Source organism: Anopheles marshallii, chromosome X (assembly GCF_943734725.1).
Source record: "Anopheles marshallii chromosome X, idAnoMarsDA_429_01, whole genome shotgun sequence".
NCBI lineage: Eukaryota > Metazoa > Arthropoda > Insecta > Diptera > Culicidae > Anopheles > Anopheles marshallii.
In genome coordinates, this window is record NC_071325.1 from 10,792,357 (window position 1) to 10,807,710 (window position 15,354).

A 15,354-nucleotide genomic window follows, 5' to 3' on the forward strand; every position below is an offset into this window, starting at 1 on the left:
TCCGCAGCTGAGTTGTGACGTGAACGACTAGAGGTATTGCAAAACATTCATAATCTCATCTCAGCAATATACGTATACTTCGGAAGTTCGTCTGTAGCCTTCGCTGCACACTAAAACAATCCCAAAGGACATCTGCAGTCTTGGACAGACTACACTCAAAAAGGTGTCAGATATTCCAAAAATCCGGTAAAATTCGGAAAAGACACCATCTTCCAGATACTTCACAACCCAGCGCCAAATAGCGTCGAGCAGGACCAATACACTTATGCTGTTGACTTTAAATGACATATAGCAATATAGGATTACTACGAAAACACACAAATATATACAGTTTACAGCTACATATGAACCGCTCTAACTCGTGTTACGACATTTTCGATCAGTGCTAGAGTTTTACTAAACACTTAAAATTAACACTCAAACAAACGGGCATACAAGCAACAGTAACAACAAACAAACAAACAAAAATACAAAAAAAAACCTGACATAGTCCGCGCTGCTATATGAAGTATTTGGCAAATATTTGTATGTGTTCAGTTGATCTAAACGTTTTCAGCATGTTTGCATATCGCATATATTGTGAATATGTATCATATAATATATAGAAGTGAACTAGAAGCGTGCAAAAAAATTAAAGGAATAGTACTAAACGAAAAACAAATGACAAAAATACGGAAGCAGCAAGAAGTAGTAGCGTGCGGGAAGAGCATATTGGGGTACTTACATTTTTTCTACAGAGGACAACTTCGACATTCGCAGGATGGAAAATAAGCACTATATAGACAGGCACCGCACACCAATGCACTCACGCACACTCACACACAACCGCACTCACACACACACACATATATATACACTCAAAAACAACACTGTCATAAATATAATCTCACTTGCATAAGATAGCACACACCCAGGAATAGCAAAGTTGAAAATTTATCGAAAGCAACAAAAAAAAAAGAAACATAACTACTTGATACATCACCCGAACAGAGACTGATTTTCTAACATAAGAGAAACCAAGCAAAAAAAAATAAACGAATGAGTAGAAAGCATTAGAAAGGATCCCATACTGCGATACTGTTCCCATTTGTTTGTTGTTTTTTTTTTCTCTCATGTTCAATATAAGTGTCGTAATTATCGAATTAATGGATCACGGCTAGATGTGATTGTTTCGCTACTTCTTTACAATGCACCCTAGGTTTTTGCCGGTAAATATGTACGGCTTATTTACATGTGTGTCCTGTGTGTGTTACTTCTAAAACTGCTGCACGGAAGAAGTTTTTCGATTCAATCGGTGCAAAACAGACAAACGTATATTAGTGGTGTAGTGGTCTAGACGAGACGACCGGTGCTGTCTCAATATCGTGGCAGGCGTACGTAGTAGATGTTGTTTTTCCGTAAATTAAAGCCATTCACGCACACGCTCATGTTACAATCATCGTTGTTTTGATCAACTCTAGTTAATGCCTAGCGGAATGAGGAAATATATATTCGGGGAAGGTTGATAAGGATGATCGGTGGGGCCCGTGAACCATTGGCAAACGATGCTATTTTAACGTATTGTACGAAATAATAGTTCAAATAGGAGGCAGCCAGCGTCATGCTGTCAGGCGGTAGTGTGTACTTCTTTAAATGTGGTGTGTTTTTAAGTTAATTTCCGTCGCAACTGCAAGTCAAGTTGCTCAAAACCTAGGGCAAGGATCTCAAACATGCTGTCCACCTTGCCCGCGTGGATGTGTGCGTGGTTTTCGATACATAAAAACAAAAGCAAACCAAAAAAAAAACACGAAGAATGAAGTAAAATCATACAAAACAATATTAGCTTTAAGTCTATTGGGAAAATTAAGGATACGGGTTCAGCGATCTACAAATCCCAATTCAAGATTTGCCTTCCACATACACACATTCAAAATTAGTCACATACACATACACACACTTCTTACACAAAACATGTACTCTTAAACACAGAATGTGTAAGTTTTGTGTTGAAAAAAAAAAACTAAACGACTACGTCCTAAGCTTTCGATACTATTAAGTAGCATAAACTATTGTTCCGTTAACTGTTGATTGTTTTGAAGCGATTTTGTAATGCCTACATTTAGAAACTATACGGAAAGGAAAATTAACTACAAGCACCTACGTCTACAGAGATTTAACTAGGACCAAAATGATGTATAATCATACCTAAAAAAACAAAAAAGCCCAAACGTAAAAAAAAACAAAAAAAGATGCCTTCTGTGATAAGATTTGAATGCCGTGGCAAAACCAGAGAAAAAACGAAGTAGGAGAGGTGTTTAAAACCGCAAAGGGGAGAAAAGGAAATAATCCACGTGTATTTTTCCCCATTATGTTTAGTATTTCATTCGGTTTTTTTTTCGGGGATGGAAGTTTATTTGCACGGTTCTCATATGCCTCGACCACAAAAAGGATACGTTTGAGAACATTATTCTTGTTGAGGGAATCGTCGTAAAATTCTCGTTTTGAATGCAATACCGGTTTTTTCCCAGTTGCATTATCACGTGGCACTCAAGATGTGTTTCCCGTGATTCGAAGTTACAGAGAGAGAGATGGAGAGGGAAATAGAGAGAGAGAGAAAAAAAAAGAGAGAGAGAGAGAGAGAAAGAAAGAGAAACACACTAAAAAGGAGTTAAAAACGTAGATAGCACTATTTTTGCACGAAAAAAAATCTCTAACTGTTCATTTTCCAAATAAAAAACTAATAGCAATAAACCAAAAGCAACATTTAAATAGTTAAACACGTCGGCGTGCGTCGGAAGGTATCGAAAACCACGGTACTTACAAATTACTTTACAAGCAATGTATTTCTTAATGCTGGTAATAGGTGTTTTAACGGTTAATTGCAAATCACAGTAGGTTAAGCATGGTTCGAGCAAAAAAAAAAAAACACGTAAAATTGATAGAACGTATAGTCAGCAAAACGCGTGAGAATATTCTTGATAGGTGCAGCATAACATACAGAAGAAAGATACGAACGGTGCAATACAGTCAGCAGTGTTCGACTGTGGGCAAAGGAGCAGAGAAAAGAAAAACAATAAAAACATTAATTGTTACGAAAAAGAAAACTAATTACAATTCCACCGCAAAAACTAATTACTTTAAGGCTAATTGTTTACTATTTAAAGATTACCAATATGTGCACTTTTCTAAGTAAGTTCGTGGGCAAAAGAGAGCAACAAAATAGGCAACAAACAAACAAAACAGTGACAGACAAACGAGCAAACACTAAAGCTGTTAATTCATGACCATGTATATGTTCTTAGAAATCTATCGATAATAAAACTATAAAAGAAAACCAACCAAGCAACAATAAGGACGCAAAGTGAACGTTAGTAACACACGGTGAAAGGCTAATTTTAGTAATACCCACCACTACGTATGATGACACGAGCCAAGAACATTAAATGAATCGTAAAAACACTGAAAATCTTACTGGCCTTACAGAATTGTGGAAAGCCGTTGTAAAATAACGATGTTGTTTACGATTTGTTGCACCGCTATTGTTTTTCAATGCGGAACTGTCAAACTAGCATGCGTCGAGGAGCGCGTTTACAGCCCCCGCTTCAAAGGTAGCGCTGTGTGTATTTTATTTGTTTATCAAAGAAAACTTGCTCGTTTTATGTTTCTATACCATCTTTTTGGATTAAAAACGTTTTACAAAGGTAATTATTACAGTGTTTTGTTTATTGGTAAGCGAAATGTGTACATTTGAACGACAAAACAGTACGCTAAGCACCTGGGCGCATTGTACAAACGGAGCGTTTCTAACGCCAACGCCAACAACAGCAAACCCAGTGTCTGGTTGGTCGTCCTAACCAATTGGTGGCAAATGGTGGGCCAATCATTGCAAGCTACGGTTTCTATTGGTAATACTTCTGCAATTCGATTGGGCGCAGGACGGGAAAGTGCGGTTTGGTGAAGGGCCAGGTGTGTGCATTCATGCGGTTTTTCCGATCGTTGTGCTATCTGTTTACATAGTGCCCCCGAAGCACGTAAGCGAAACCTTTCCTCCGGAAAACTCTGGTTGTGACTGTGTGAAGCTGGCAGAAGGAACCTGCAATGTTTGTTGATAATCTACCCCGAGATGCCCACTAAAGGCAGTAGCATCATGAGCTGCTGAATGTGCTCGGCGCGATAAAAAAAAAATGCAAACAAACAACGAATATACAAAACGATTTGGACGTGTAAAGCGAGGAAATTCGCGCGCTATATTTACGGCGTTGCTGCTATACTTTGAGTATTTACCTGTGTGCTTAAGGGATTCGATGGTAGCAAGGTATTGCATCGCGAAAAAAAGACGCATTGGTGGAACGAAATCCCTTTTAAAGATGTATGATTGTATAGTTCAGGAACGGCTCTGAAAAGATATTGGAACGAAAAATCGCAGCGACAGACCGCTGTTGTTTGTTGATATTAAGATTTTGCAGATCCTGCCGGTACACGCGCATACTAATAATGGACGTTTCCCATTCGTTGATTTCACTCCCCATAGTGTAGCGATTGGATAATAATAGTAGCGAATCCGAGTAACGTTTGCGTATTGCGTCAGGGGCTCTGGGGTGTGAGTTACTACCAAGAGGTGGTAGAGCTGATTTCCTGAATCTGGTGAATAACACAACCTCTACCACGCTGGTACACGCGCACCTATACGGCTAGCTGCACGTAATAAACACAAACCCCATCCCAGCACATTGGGATCGCATGTGTGCGTGCCTAGAGGATGGATACGCCAAAGAAACCACTGGTGGTTGCGGCGTCTGCCACCATCACGAAGCCCCTAGCTGTGGTTACTACGACCGCCAGCAACACGATCACGTCTGGTGCAGAATCGGGCTCGGCAGGTGGAAAGGAAAAGCTAACCGATTCACAACGTAATATTCAAAAATTCTGGCCTAATGTACTGCGGGAGATACAGCTGGTAGACAACGTTGAGCCTGGCAATCAGCTGCTACCGCTGGCACGCATCAAAAAGATCATGAAGCTGGATGAGGAAGTCAAAATGATATCTTCCGACGCACCGCTACTGTTTGCCAAAGCGATCGAAATCTTCATACAGGAGCTGACGCTTCGGGCCTGGCTACATACAGAGCACAACAAACGGCGAACGTTACAGCGGAGCGATATCGCGATGGCCATTACCAAGTACGATCAGTTCGATTTCCTGATAGACATTGTACCGCGCGATGAGATCAAGGTGTACAAAAAGGAGTTTGAAGGCAAGTCGGAGGATGGACCGAGCGGTGGTACTACGGTCGCTAATAGTGCCGGCAACAGCAATAGCACCAACGGTTCCGAGGATATGCAGTACTTCTTTCAGCTATCGCAACAACACCAGAAGGTAACGCTGCAGCATGCAACCAAGGGCAGCATAGGTGCGCTAGCGAACGGTAGTACGGTATTTGATCTTGCGACGGTGATTGGGGCGGCCGGTAGCCAGCAGCTACTACAAGCAGCAACAGCCTCTACGATGGCAACCGCGCAACAGGACCGATTACCTACCGGTGGCGAGTCGCAGGCTGGTGTAAGTACACCAGTGTCTACATTTCAACAGCTTCCTTCCTCCCAGGTAAAAGATACTTTCCAAACGATTCATTCTAAGATCTTTAGATCTAAAATTAAATATCTACATGGTTCATCAACTTCCCTTTTTTATTCTTTTAGACTACGATACAGACCGCATCTGGACAGAGCATAATCCTCGCAAATGGTAGTGCGACGGCTGGTGGTGTTCCTAATGGAAGTACCACTACGACCAACCAACTCGTATCTGCCAACCAATCCCTGCAACTACTGCAACACGTAATGACCCCGACGGGTGAAATAACGCAAATACCGGTAAGTTTGGCAAGTTTGGTTGTCTGCTATTACAATCACTTACATCCCTAACTGTTTTCGTTTTACACCAGCTAAACTTCATACGTACAGCCGGTACGAGCGGCACACCAAACACTGGTCAGCCAATCTTCATACAAACTGCTCCCATGCAGGCAGGTCCCACCATAATCCACACCGGGCCTACCGGTGTCTTTCTAAGCGCCAATCAACTTCAGCAATTGCAACAACAACAGGCACAACAGCAGCACCAACAGAATCATCATCATCAAACACAACATCAGCATCAATCACAACTACAAAACAACCATCAACAACAAAGGGATTAAGTGGAAGAGGTGTGTTGAGATGGAAATGCAATTCGATCACGATACACAACGTGATGAATTCTTGGTTTCATCAATTAGTTATCTTGTATATACCAAACCCGGTACGTATCCCGAACGAGAGCCCTTGTTATCCGGCCTCACATGCAATAGCAAGACCTTCAACATAATTGAATATAGCAGAAGCTATATCATATGACCAAAAAAGCACGAGTGATATGTGTTCATCCCGGACCCACAAGAAGATTAATGCACATTCAAAGGAGTGACTGCCAAAATTTTAGTTTGACATCACTGATATAGACGATTAAACGCAAAGCATTCGTCTTGGGATCAAATCCCATAGTATAAAATCTACCGTACGCGGATTGGAATATAAATTATCCAGCAAACCATTAATAACTAATCCAGGCTGGCAGGTCAAACTTCAGGACATAGAGATATATAAGTAGAATAACGATTTCTGTACTGATTGTAATTAGGCGTAATAATTTTAATAGTTTGCTTCTTCTTAAGGAAGTGCAGTAGTATTTAATTTAGATTCAATTAATATTTAAGGCGCATTATTGTATTATTTTTACAAATTTTAATTTGCTTGATTAATTCCTTAAAAAAAGGGTTTTTTTTATCCCAATCTTCGATTTGACCACATTTACTCTCGAAGCAAAAGCTCAATAGTAAGTCCAATCCAATACATCACTGTGCAGCCCCGAAGTAATTTTAACACTTAACAAATGCGTATGCGATGTGAAATGGTAGGGTTGGAACAATTATTTATCTAGACACGTTCATTCCGTAATAGGTGTGCAGAAGAGCAAATAGCAAATTTATCTTATGATGCAGTAGGTAGAGTTGCATTCGTATAGAATGTATATCCCAGTACAAACCAGTACTTGTGTTCACATTATTGAGCTACGCACGCAACTCTTTGTAAAGGTTTTAATTTCCTTAAGATTCCTGTGTAAAATGATTGTACAGTATTTACGTTAATGGAACGATGGAACATGCAAAAGGTAGAAATCCAAGATATTAATTCAGTGCTACTTGATTGTGAAAAAAAGTTTATACATAGATGTAAATGTTAGACTGTAAATACACTTTATGTTGTTAATTAATGTACAGCAGGCAACAACGCTCTGCATGCAACGCAGGACTGACTATTCAGCTACGGGTAAATGAAAGCCAGATATGGCAGGCCTAGACCACTTAAGATTGTTCTGCCGATAAAGAAGAATGCAACACCGCTCTATATACATTTAGAAATGTAAAGAGAGCGTTTTTGAACCTCTTTTTTACCGGCACAATACCCTCAAGTGGTTGAAGGCCTGCCATTTGTGACTTTATTTTACTTTGGTAGGTGGATAGTCGCTGCATACGGAGGATTGATCCAGATGGGATTTTTTCGGTCTTGTTGTGTGAAGACCTACCATATACAATACCAGACTGCCCCTCTGAGCTTGAACTTACCTCTCATAAATAGTATGCTAAAGGGCTTTTAATCGTTTAGCACGACTATAAAGTTAGGAAGGAAGAGATTTACTTCATGAAAAATATGTTACTCTTATTATTATTATTTGTCGGCACAGCCTCAGGAGGTCTAGGCCTGCCATTTCTGTATTTCTGTGACTTTATTTACCCGTAGCCGGATAGTCATTCCTGCGTACGGGGGATTGGTCTGGATGGGATTTTGTACCGGTCCTGTCGTGTAGACCGGTTACTCTAACAACTTACGAAAATAATCGCGTCATCGTTTATTTTCGGCACACAACTTCACTGCAGCAGGCCCATGCTTTTTGCTAGTACAAACTTGCAATATTCAATATATCTTCAATTACTCCAATCGTTTGTTCTAATGGAGCTTATACCTTTGGGCTTTGGGCTGAAGGCCTCTTTTACTAGCTTAATGTTTGTGTTTAATGTTTGTGTTTTTTTTCTGTTGAAAGATACAATCCCGATTGAGTTGTATAAAATATTTATCGGATAGAATACGTCATCCCCAATTTTAACCATTTAATAATTAAGATATTGATTGAGATATAATCACCATGATTGATTAACACGAAAGTCCAGATTTTAACTAAATTGTACAAAGCTAATAGATTTTGCTGTGCAAGATGAATTTCTCAAAATATAATTGCGTTATGGAGAGCATGTTGCATTAATTTTGGTTTGATTTTCATATTCACAGGATACAACGCAGATATAGATAATTGTAATAAAACACATGTAAAGGTGATAAAAAACAGATTCGAAATGTTTTTTCGATGCGATACTTCTTGATGACCTTTCGTTGCGTATGTATGGGGGGGGGGGGGGGGGGGGGGGGAGGCCTCGATCCCAACACACTGTCAAGGCCTTATAAATTAAAATAAAGATGAAGGCGTCGAAACAAAGTACATGGCTGCACAGCCTGATGATGGCCAAGGCCTGAAGGATCCGATGGCTGGGGCATGTAATAAGGGTGCTAGACCTGCCGTTCGTCAGCCACCCGTACGGCAAGAGTCGTCAAGGCTTACTTACCGGACAACATTTGCGCTCAGAAAGCTTTGTTTGACGCCGGTAGGCGCACCACAGGTAGTCTTGATTCATTACATATCACAACTTGGCTTAGATTATAAGTTTCCTTAATTAAATTACACATTATTAGCTCAAACCGTAAAAGAATAACCGCAACGCAGTGATTGTTAGTGCTAATTCGAATATTTTATATTTTATTATTCTGTCGTCTGCAATAAGAACACTTAAATGAACGAACCGAAAAGTAATAGTTGTATAATTTGTATAGCATGTACTTGACATGGTTAATGTGCATAAAATAACGACCGTTTGGAATGATCATCGATGAACTTGGGCAAACTAATCTTTACCAAAAAAAAAAAAAACACAAAACAATACACATTTACGACACCCTTGCACCAACTATTACTTTGTCCATACGTACCGAATTGGCATGTGTACACTATGCAAATATTTTTCACTTATAAAACAAAGGTTTCCTGCACCCGTACTAGATCCGTACACAAACACCTACCAAAAAATAACGGCTAACATGAATTATTGCAATGAAAACGGTAATAGGGGAATAAACTTTCGTTTCGTACTGTAATAAAATCGGTAATCTACCTGACATACATAAGGAAACAGAACACGACTGCGCAAACTTTGCCTGCGGAATAGCGTTACGTCCTAATATGGTATTAAAGGGATGGGGTTGGGAAGTAGTGTAACATCACATTCGCCTGATCCACAAGCCCACGAACATACACACTCATGCACTGGCAAAAATATTCCATTTAAGCATGTGTCGATGGGCATGCATTACTACTAAAATGATACAAAAAAAATAAATCGATCATGAAAATATTTTTAAAAAAAACATAGCCACAGTATAAGAACCGAGCGTGTGTGCGTCTAATATGGTTTGTGTAAGTTCGTGTTCACAGCTAATCCTATACAAGGGTGGTATGGTTGTCGATTGGCAAAACCGAAAAAAACAAACAAACACAAACAAAGACCCTCGCCACCGCGGTAACCTTAAGAGCCAAACTTTTCCTGCGTCCAATCGATCGGAGCAAACTCGTATGCACCGTGTCCATCGAATTTGAGGTAGAAGTCGTGATGCGTCCAGAGCGACTTCCGATGTGATACGGTAAAAAGCGTAATACCGACCATACGGCAGTACTCGTACATGCTGCCCTCGACGTCCACCGACACCGCGGACGTACATTCGTCCAGGATGGCGAACTGTGGATTGTGGTAAAACAGTCGCGCCATTGCGATACGCTGCTTCTCACCGCCGGACAGCACATCGATCCAGTCCTCGATCGCGTCCAGTCCCTTTTCGCGCACCTGCAGATAGGTGAGCTGCACAAGCTCGAGATACTTCAGCAGGTCGGCATCGGTTTTACCGCGCCGTTTCATCTCTTGGTGCGTATGTGGATAAATAATCTGTGAATGATGATTTGCGAGTTGGATTAAGCACGGAACGTTCTCACCTTAGTATGGGTGTACAAGACGAACACCTACCTGATCACGCAACGAACCGAGTGTCATGTACGGTCGCTGGGGAATGTAGAACAGCTTACCGGCAGGTGGTTTGGTCACCTTGCCACCCCACGTCGGCCACAGTTCGCCCAGTATGCGGAACAGACTGCTCTTACCGCATCCGTTCGGTCCGCAAACGAGCACATTCATGCCGGACTTTACCTCGAACGTTAAATCCTTGACTAGCACGTCCCCATTCGGCGTTACCAGCGGCACATGCTCGAACTTGATCAAATTGTCCTGGAACTTGAGCAGACCCCGACCAGGGCCGATATCGCCCATATCGGCAATGGCCGAATTGTTCACCATCGTACGCTCGTACCGGCCAGAGTTGAGATCCTTCAGTACCACCGTCAACTCGGTCATGCGTGCGGTAAATCCGGCGAGCCGTGACATCTCCCTGCCGGCCAACACCAATCGCCCAATAGCTTCCGCCAGCTTTACCAGCATGCGTCCGAATGTGTAGTAACGCTGGAAATTTATTCGCGACGACAAAAATAAAACATTAATAAAAGCGTTCAGCTATAATGGTTTGGGGTGTTAACACTACTTACGCTCAACCGTTCGCTCTGTTGGCTACCAGTGAGCAACGGATGATCCTTCTCAAAGAACGGTAGGGAAACGGCATAGAACCCAACAACGGTTGCAATATCTGCGGAATTGAGCAACAACAATGCGTTTATGTCTCTTGCAAAACATTCTGCAGCACAAACCGTCCCTCCTATGACCGCTACTTACATTTGGCCACCATATTGTCCACGATGCCCATACCGACGCGGAATTCCAGGAACTTGCGCATATGAGCGACGAGCTTGTTGAAGCTCGCCAGTATCGTTAGTTTCTCCCGATTGTTGCCCTTGTAGAACGCGATCTCTTCCGAGTTAGTTATCAACCGGCTGTTAACGTACCGGAACTCGCCCTCCAGCTTCTGCTCCATCACCGTCAGCCGGCCGGTCGGTTTGCGCAGGTTGGTAAGGAACACGCCGGAGAAGAACAGATACAGCAGCAGGATGCCGGGTGTCGTGCCGCCAAGGTTGGTCGTGAGCCGGTACACGTAAATCACGATGTCTAGCAGTGGTTTGCAAATGTTCGAGTACAGATCGGTAACGCTCTCGCAGAACTTGTCAATATCCGTCGTCAGCAGCTGGTCCGCATTCGCTATCCGGTTGTCCAAGTTTGACATTTTGTAGTAGGTGAATCCTCTGTAGGTGGACATAAATTTTGTTATTACATTTCTTTACGCATCGCTATCGGTGTTGCTTTACTTCAGGTACTCGTTGTATAAATATTGCGACAGGTTCGTTCGGAAGCGTAGTTTTAGCTCGCCTATGCTCCATTTTAGCACATTGTTTACGACTGCGATCTACAACAGAATGTAACAAATCATTAAAAATGATTACAATACAAAAATACAAATTACAATTGATTAAATATAAATAAATGCAAATACAAATTGATTATCATAACAACACAGGTGCAGAAAAAAGCTATATCATAGAATGAATGAACAGAGTTAGATTAGATTCGTTACCACGGGAATATAGCAAATCCAGTAGTCCCTTACAAAGACAGAGCCATCACACCTAGTGACAACTCCGTATGATACGTATGCACCAAAATGCTCTTTATCTCTCCAGTGACTCGCTTTGCTACCGTCTTCATACCGCCAACACTCGAACACTTACCGCAGGCAGGGCCGAAAGGTATTTCACCAACGCCGTCCGGAACTGCTTCTTGTTCATCGTAATGATTGTGCTCTCGATCGCCGTCGCATTCTGTATCATCCAGATATCGCTGACCGACCGGGCAATCAGCGACAAAGCAATCACGATGAGCAACCCGTTCTCGACGCTCCATGCCTTCGGTATGATGATGCCTATTACGACGATCCAGTTGATACGTGCGTTGCGTCGTATTGTAGCAAGTGGATGGTGAGCCGAGATCGAGGAGAAATGGGAGAAAAATAAAGAGCTAGATGAAAGCAGAACGATAACGCTTAATTGCAATTACGCTACAATGCGGTCAGCATCTATGACATTCTGCCAAGGTTTAAAATATTGATCCTTTTAAAAATTACATTTGCAGATATATCTAGTTAGAACAACTTCATCTCAAAATTGAACCTTACTGATCTATGCACAACAACAGCTTTTCATAACTATTTAGAGCCTGAATAACATTAAGCAAAACGAATTCTACTGGCATCTAGATGAACCTACTAAAAGAATCTGTCGTACTGTAAGATCAGAATATATACTGTACAACCAAATGAAAAAAATGTCTAATTCACCACAATGACAAACAAAACATGAACATCATTCCAATGTTACCCCTTCATTTGATGAAGCATTTGCGTCAATCGTGCTCCTAATAGTTGGACGTACCTCGATGGTCTTAGATAAACAATGATTCGCAAGATTAGCTGAGGTGCAGGAAAAAACAAAGTTTTCAACATACGAGTGTCCAACGAAACGTCATCTCGAAAAGGCATCACCTCGAATAGCTTCCAAAGTGGCACATTATGTGATTTTACGCTTTTTGTTTGTTTTTTTTTGCTTTTCAGGAACACCGAAGAATTCTTTGAGGTTTTTGTTTCTCCTTAGTTTGTTTGTACATCCCTTGGACGTTTCATTCAAATTCAGATTAACACCCATTTGACCCGCACGACTTGCGATACACTATTCGAGAATCATTAATTAATCCCCTTGAAACATTTACCGTCCGCGTGGCAAAAGCATACGCACACACCTTGCAGTCAACTTCTTGTGCATTATTCATTGCGTTTCGAGGCTCACTATCGCTCCGGTACCTCAATTCTCTCGACCGTGCTGTACTATCTCATCGGCGTTTTCTTTCCACCCGAAAACCCTATCAATCGATATGATGTGAATTTTTTTCGTTCGCACAAGGGTTCAAAGTATTCCGCTCCACTACATGCATAGGAAACACGCGTACGGTGTCTGCACACGCAACCTTACTTCAAGAAAGCGGTAGGTTTGTATTCAACAGCGCTGGACTTTGCAATCGGGCGGTGTACCGCATCCTGCTCCGTTAATCGTACGATTCCCCGAAGTCACCCTGCTCTTCGAGGGAGCTTATCTGATGACTTCCACAATCTATGTTCGTCGATTTTGTAAGCTTCCGGCAGTTTGCTATGCCAAAGTCTACAATTTTGTTATAGATATTGCAAAAAACAGCCCGGTGGATCATGATATGGCGAACTTTGGAGTAAATCTGCAAATGAACGGTTCGTGACTCTACGGGCGAGGCTAGTAGAGGCGACATTGAAACTGACGGCTGGTAGCGTCGAAGATAATCATCATGACGGGAGAATTATTCGCTCGTCAGTGTGTTACTTTCACGCGACCGAACATCAGCTAGGTTATTCAATGCTGGCCACCGTTTTGGGGACATGCGGTTTCAAGCGGATTGCCTCACACGCTTACCTAATAGTGCGCGCAGCTGGTTAAAGAAAACGGCATTGACATGGGCCTTCGGGCTGCGCTTTTCTTTTTTGTCGCTGATTAGATATTGTATCTCATCCTCCGGTCGCTGCTTGCTGTGGAGTGGAAAATGCACCAAGCGGTGGGAAGAAGTGAGAGTGAATTTGTGAGCAATAGGAACAGTAGCCATACCATAACTAGTCTTGCTACGTAACCACCCTACTAGATACCGCCACTGCTAGGGTGTTGGAACTTGAACCGTTAGGAAAATTCCTAAGCTCAAACTGGCTTTCGAGACACGGAACAAGTGAACAGCGCATGGCTGCTTGGTCCACTCGGTACTTGGTACTCGAAACCTTGAACTTGGGCAGTGCTAAACCGGTTGCTGGAGCACGCACCCGGTACTTACCGATTCTTGTGGATCTGTTTACCGTACAGTATGATGCAGGCAGCCGCGGTACATCCGGCAGCACCAATTACGGCATTCTGGTTCCCAAGCAGCTTGCTTAGATTCGGTGCCATCTTCGTAAAACTGGTTCCAATCTCTCAAACAGTACCACTCCAAAACTGGTTGATCGGAGCCGTAACACTGCACAACACTATAATGGGGCCCGGTTGATCGGTCTAGTCCGAAAGGTCGGTGTTGAATTATGTGTGGCACTCGGACGCAAAATTTATGCAGGTTGATTGCTGGTTTCACACATGTGCGCCTATTAGCGCTATACTACCCACCGGGACCGTATCGTGTCCACACCCTTTTCGCGTTGGCTCCTTCTGAGCTGCCGACCACGACGACAATAACAACAATGATAATGAGTAGTGAATGGGTCGTGAACGGTCCAACAACACCGAACCCTTATCCGCGCTGTTGTGATCCGTGATTACCTGTCCCGTAGAGAGATTGTCCACTTGAACACACACATATACACACACACACACGAGCACGTACCGTTCTATTCCACTAACACCTATAATAGATACGGAGAAAATGGGTGCAAGTGAGAAATAGAGGAAATCTGTTTCAGTTAACCAGCTTTCTCGAATTTGCTTGGATTTGTTGATGTTCGTGTTTCGCAGGGTCCTTTTTCTCTTGATTGCGCTTTACCTACCTTACAACATATCCACCAAAATGCTGCTACTATTATCAACAATGCGCATGAACGTACTGTTCTTTTTGGGGAACAGTGTAGAGGTTAGCTGAACGGTGAAGCTTGAATACTGACCACCACACTACAGTGAACGAAAACGGGAACAACAACACGCCACCTCTCCGCATAACACTTTTCAATCAAATCGAAAAAAAACACATACACACACTGCTCGTCTGATTCCAAATAACCGACCACCGAAAAACGTTCATTTGGAGTTCATTCTGATGTTTCGACGAACGATTATGACATCAAAGTTTGTGTTGCGCTGACAGCTGTCAAGTCAAGTATGGCAGAGGATGAGGACGGAAATGACAAAACAAAAGTTGAGATTGTGCGTTTTAATTAAATATTCTATCTATTTCGGCTACTTTGATCAGCCTTATCTGAAGGTGTAATATTTTGGTTAAAAGTAAATCTCACACATGTACTTCGTGGTACGAGGTTATGCCTATTTGTGTGCTGACGGAACGGTTTGGTCAGCTGTCAGGCCAGTTCCGTGCGAACTGAAATCGTTCAAATGAATCGATCAACGTTAAGAAG

The 15,354-nt window shown here is 42.2% G+C and overlaps 2 protein-coding genes across 2 annotated transcripts; one reads left to right on the forward strand and one right to left on the reverse strand.

The window, feature by feature from the left end:
• The first annotated feature begins 4,738 nt into the window (after nucleotides 1–4,738).
• LOC128707840 (nuclear transcription factor Y subunit gamma) lies at nucleotides 4,739–6,179 on the forward strand. The gene is made up of 3 exons (XM_053802802.1): nucleotides 4,739–5,584; nucleotides 5,680–5,853; nucleotides 5,925–6,179. Exons 1-3 carry the CDS (start codon nucleotides 4,739–4,741, stop codon nucleotides 6,177–6,179), a joined length of 1,275 nt encoding a protein of 424 aa, XP_053658777.1.
• A 3,531-nt stretch (nucleotides 6,180–9,710) lies between these two features.
• On the reverse strand, nucleotides 9,711–14,185 carry LOC128714199 (ATP-binding cassette sub-family D member 3). Its single transcript, XM_053809078.1, has 8 exons — nucleotides 14,073–14,185; nucleotides 13,667–13,779; nucleotides 11,906–12,096; nucleotides 11,486–11,583; nucleotides 10,959–11,422; nucleotides 10,775–10,872; nucleotides 10,203–10,691; nucleotides 9,711–10,124 (listed from the first exon to the last, which is right to left on the reverse strand). Exons 1-8 carry the CDS (start codon nucleotides 14,183–14,185, stop codon nucleotides 9,711–9,713), a joined length of 1,980 nt encoding a protein of 659 aa, XP_053665053.1.
• Nucleotides 14,186–15,354: the final 1,169 nt, after the last annotated feature.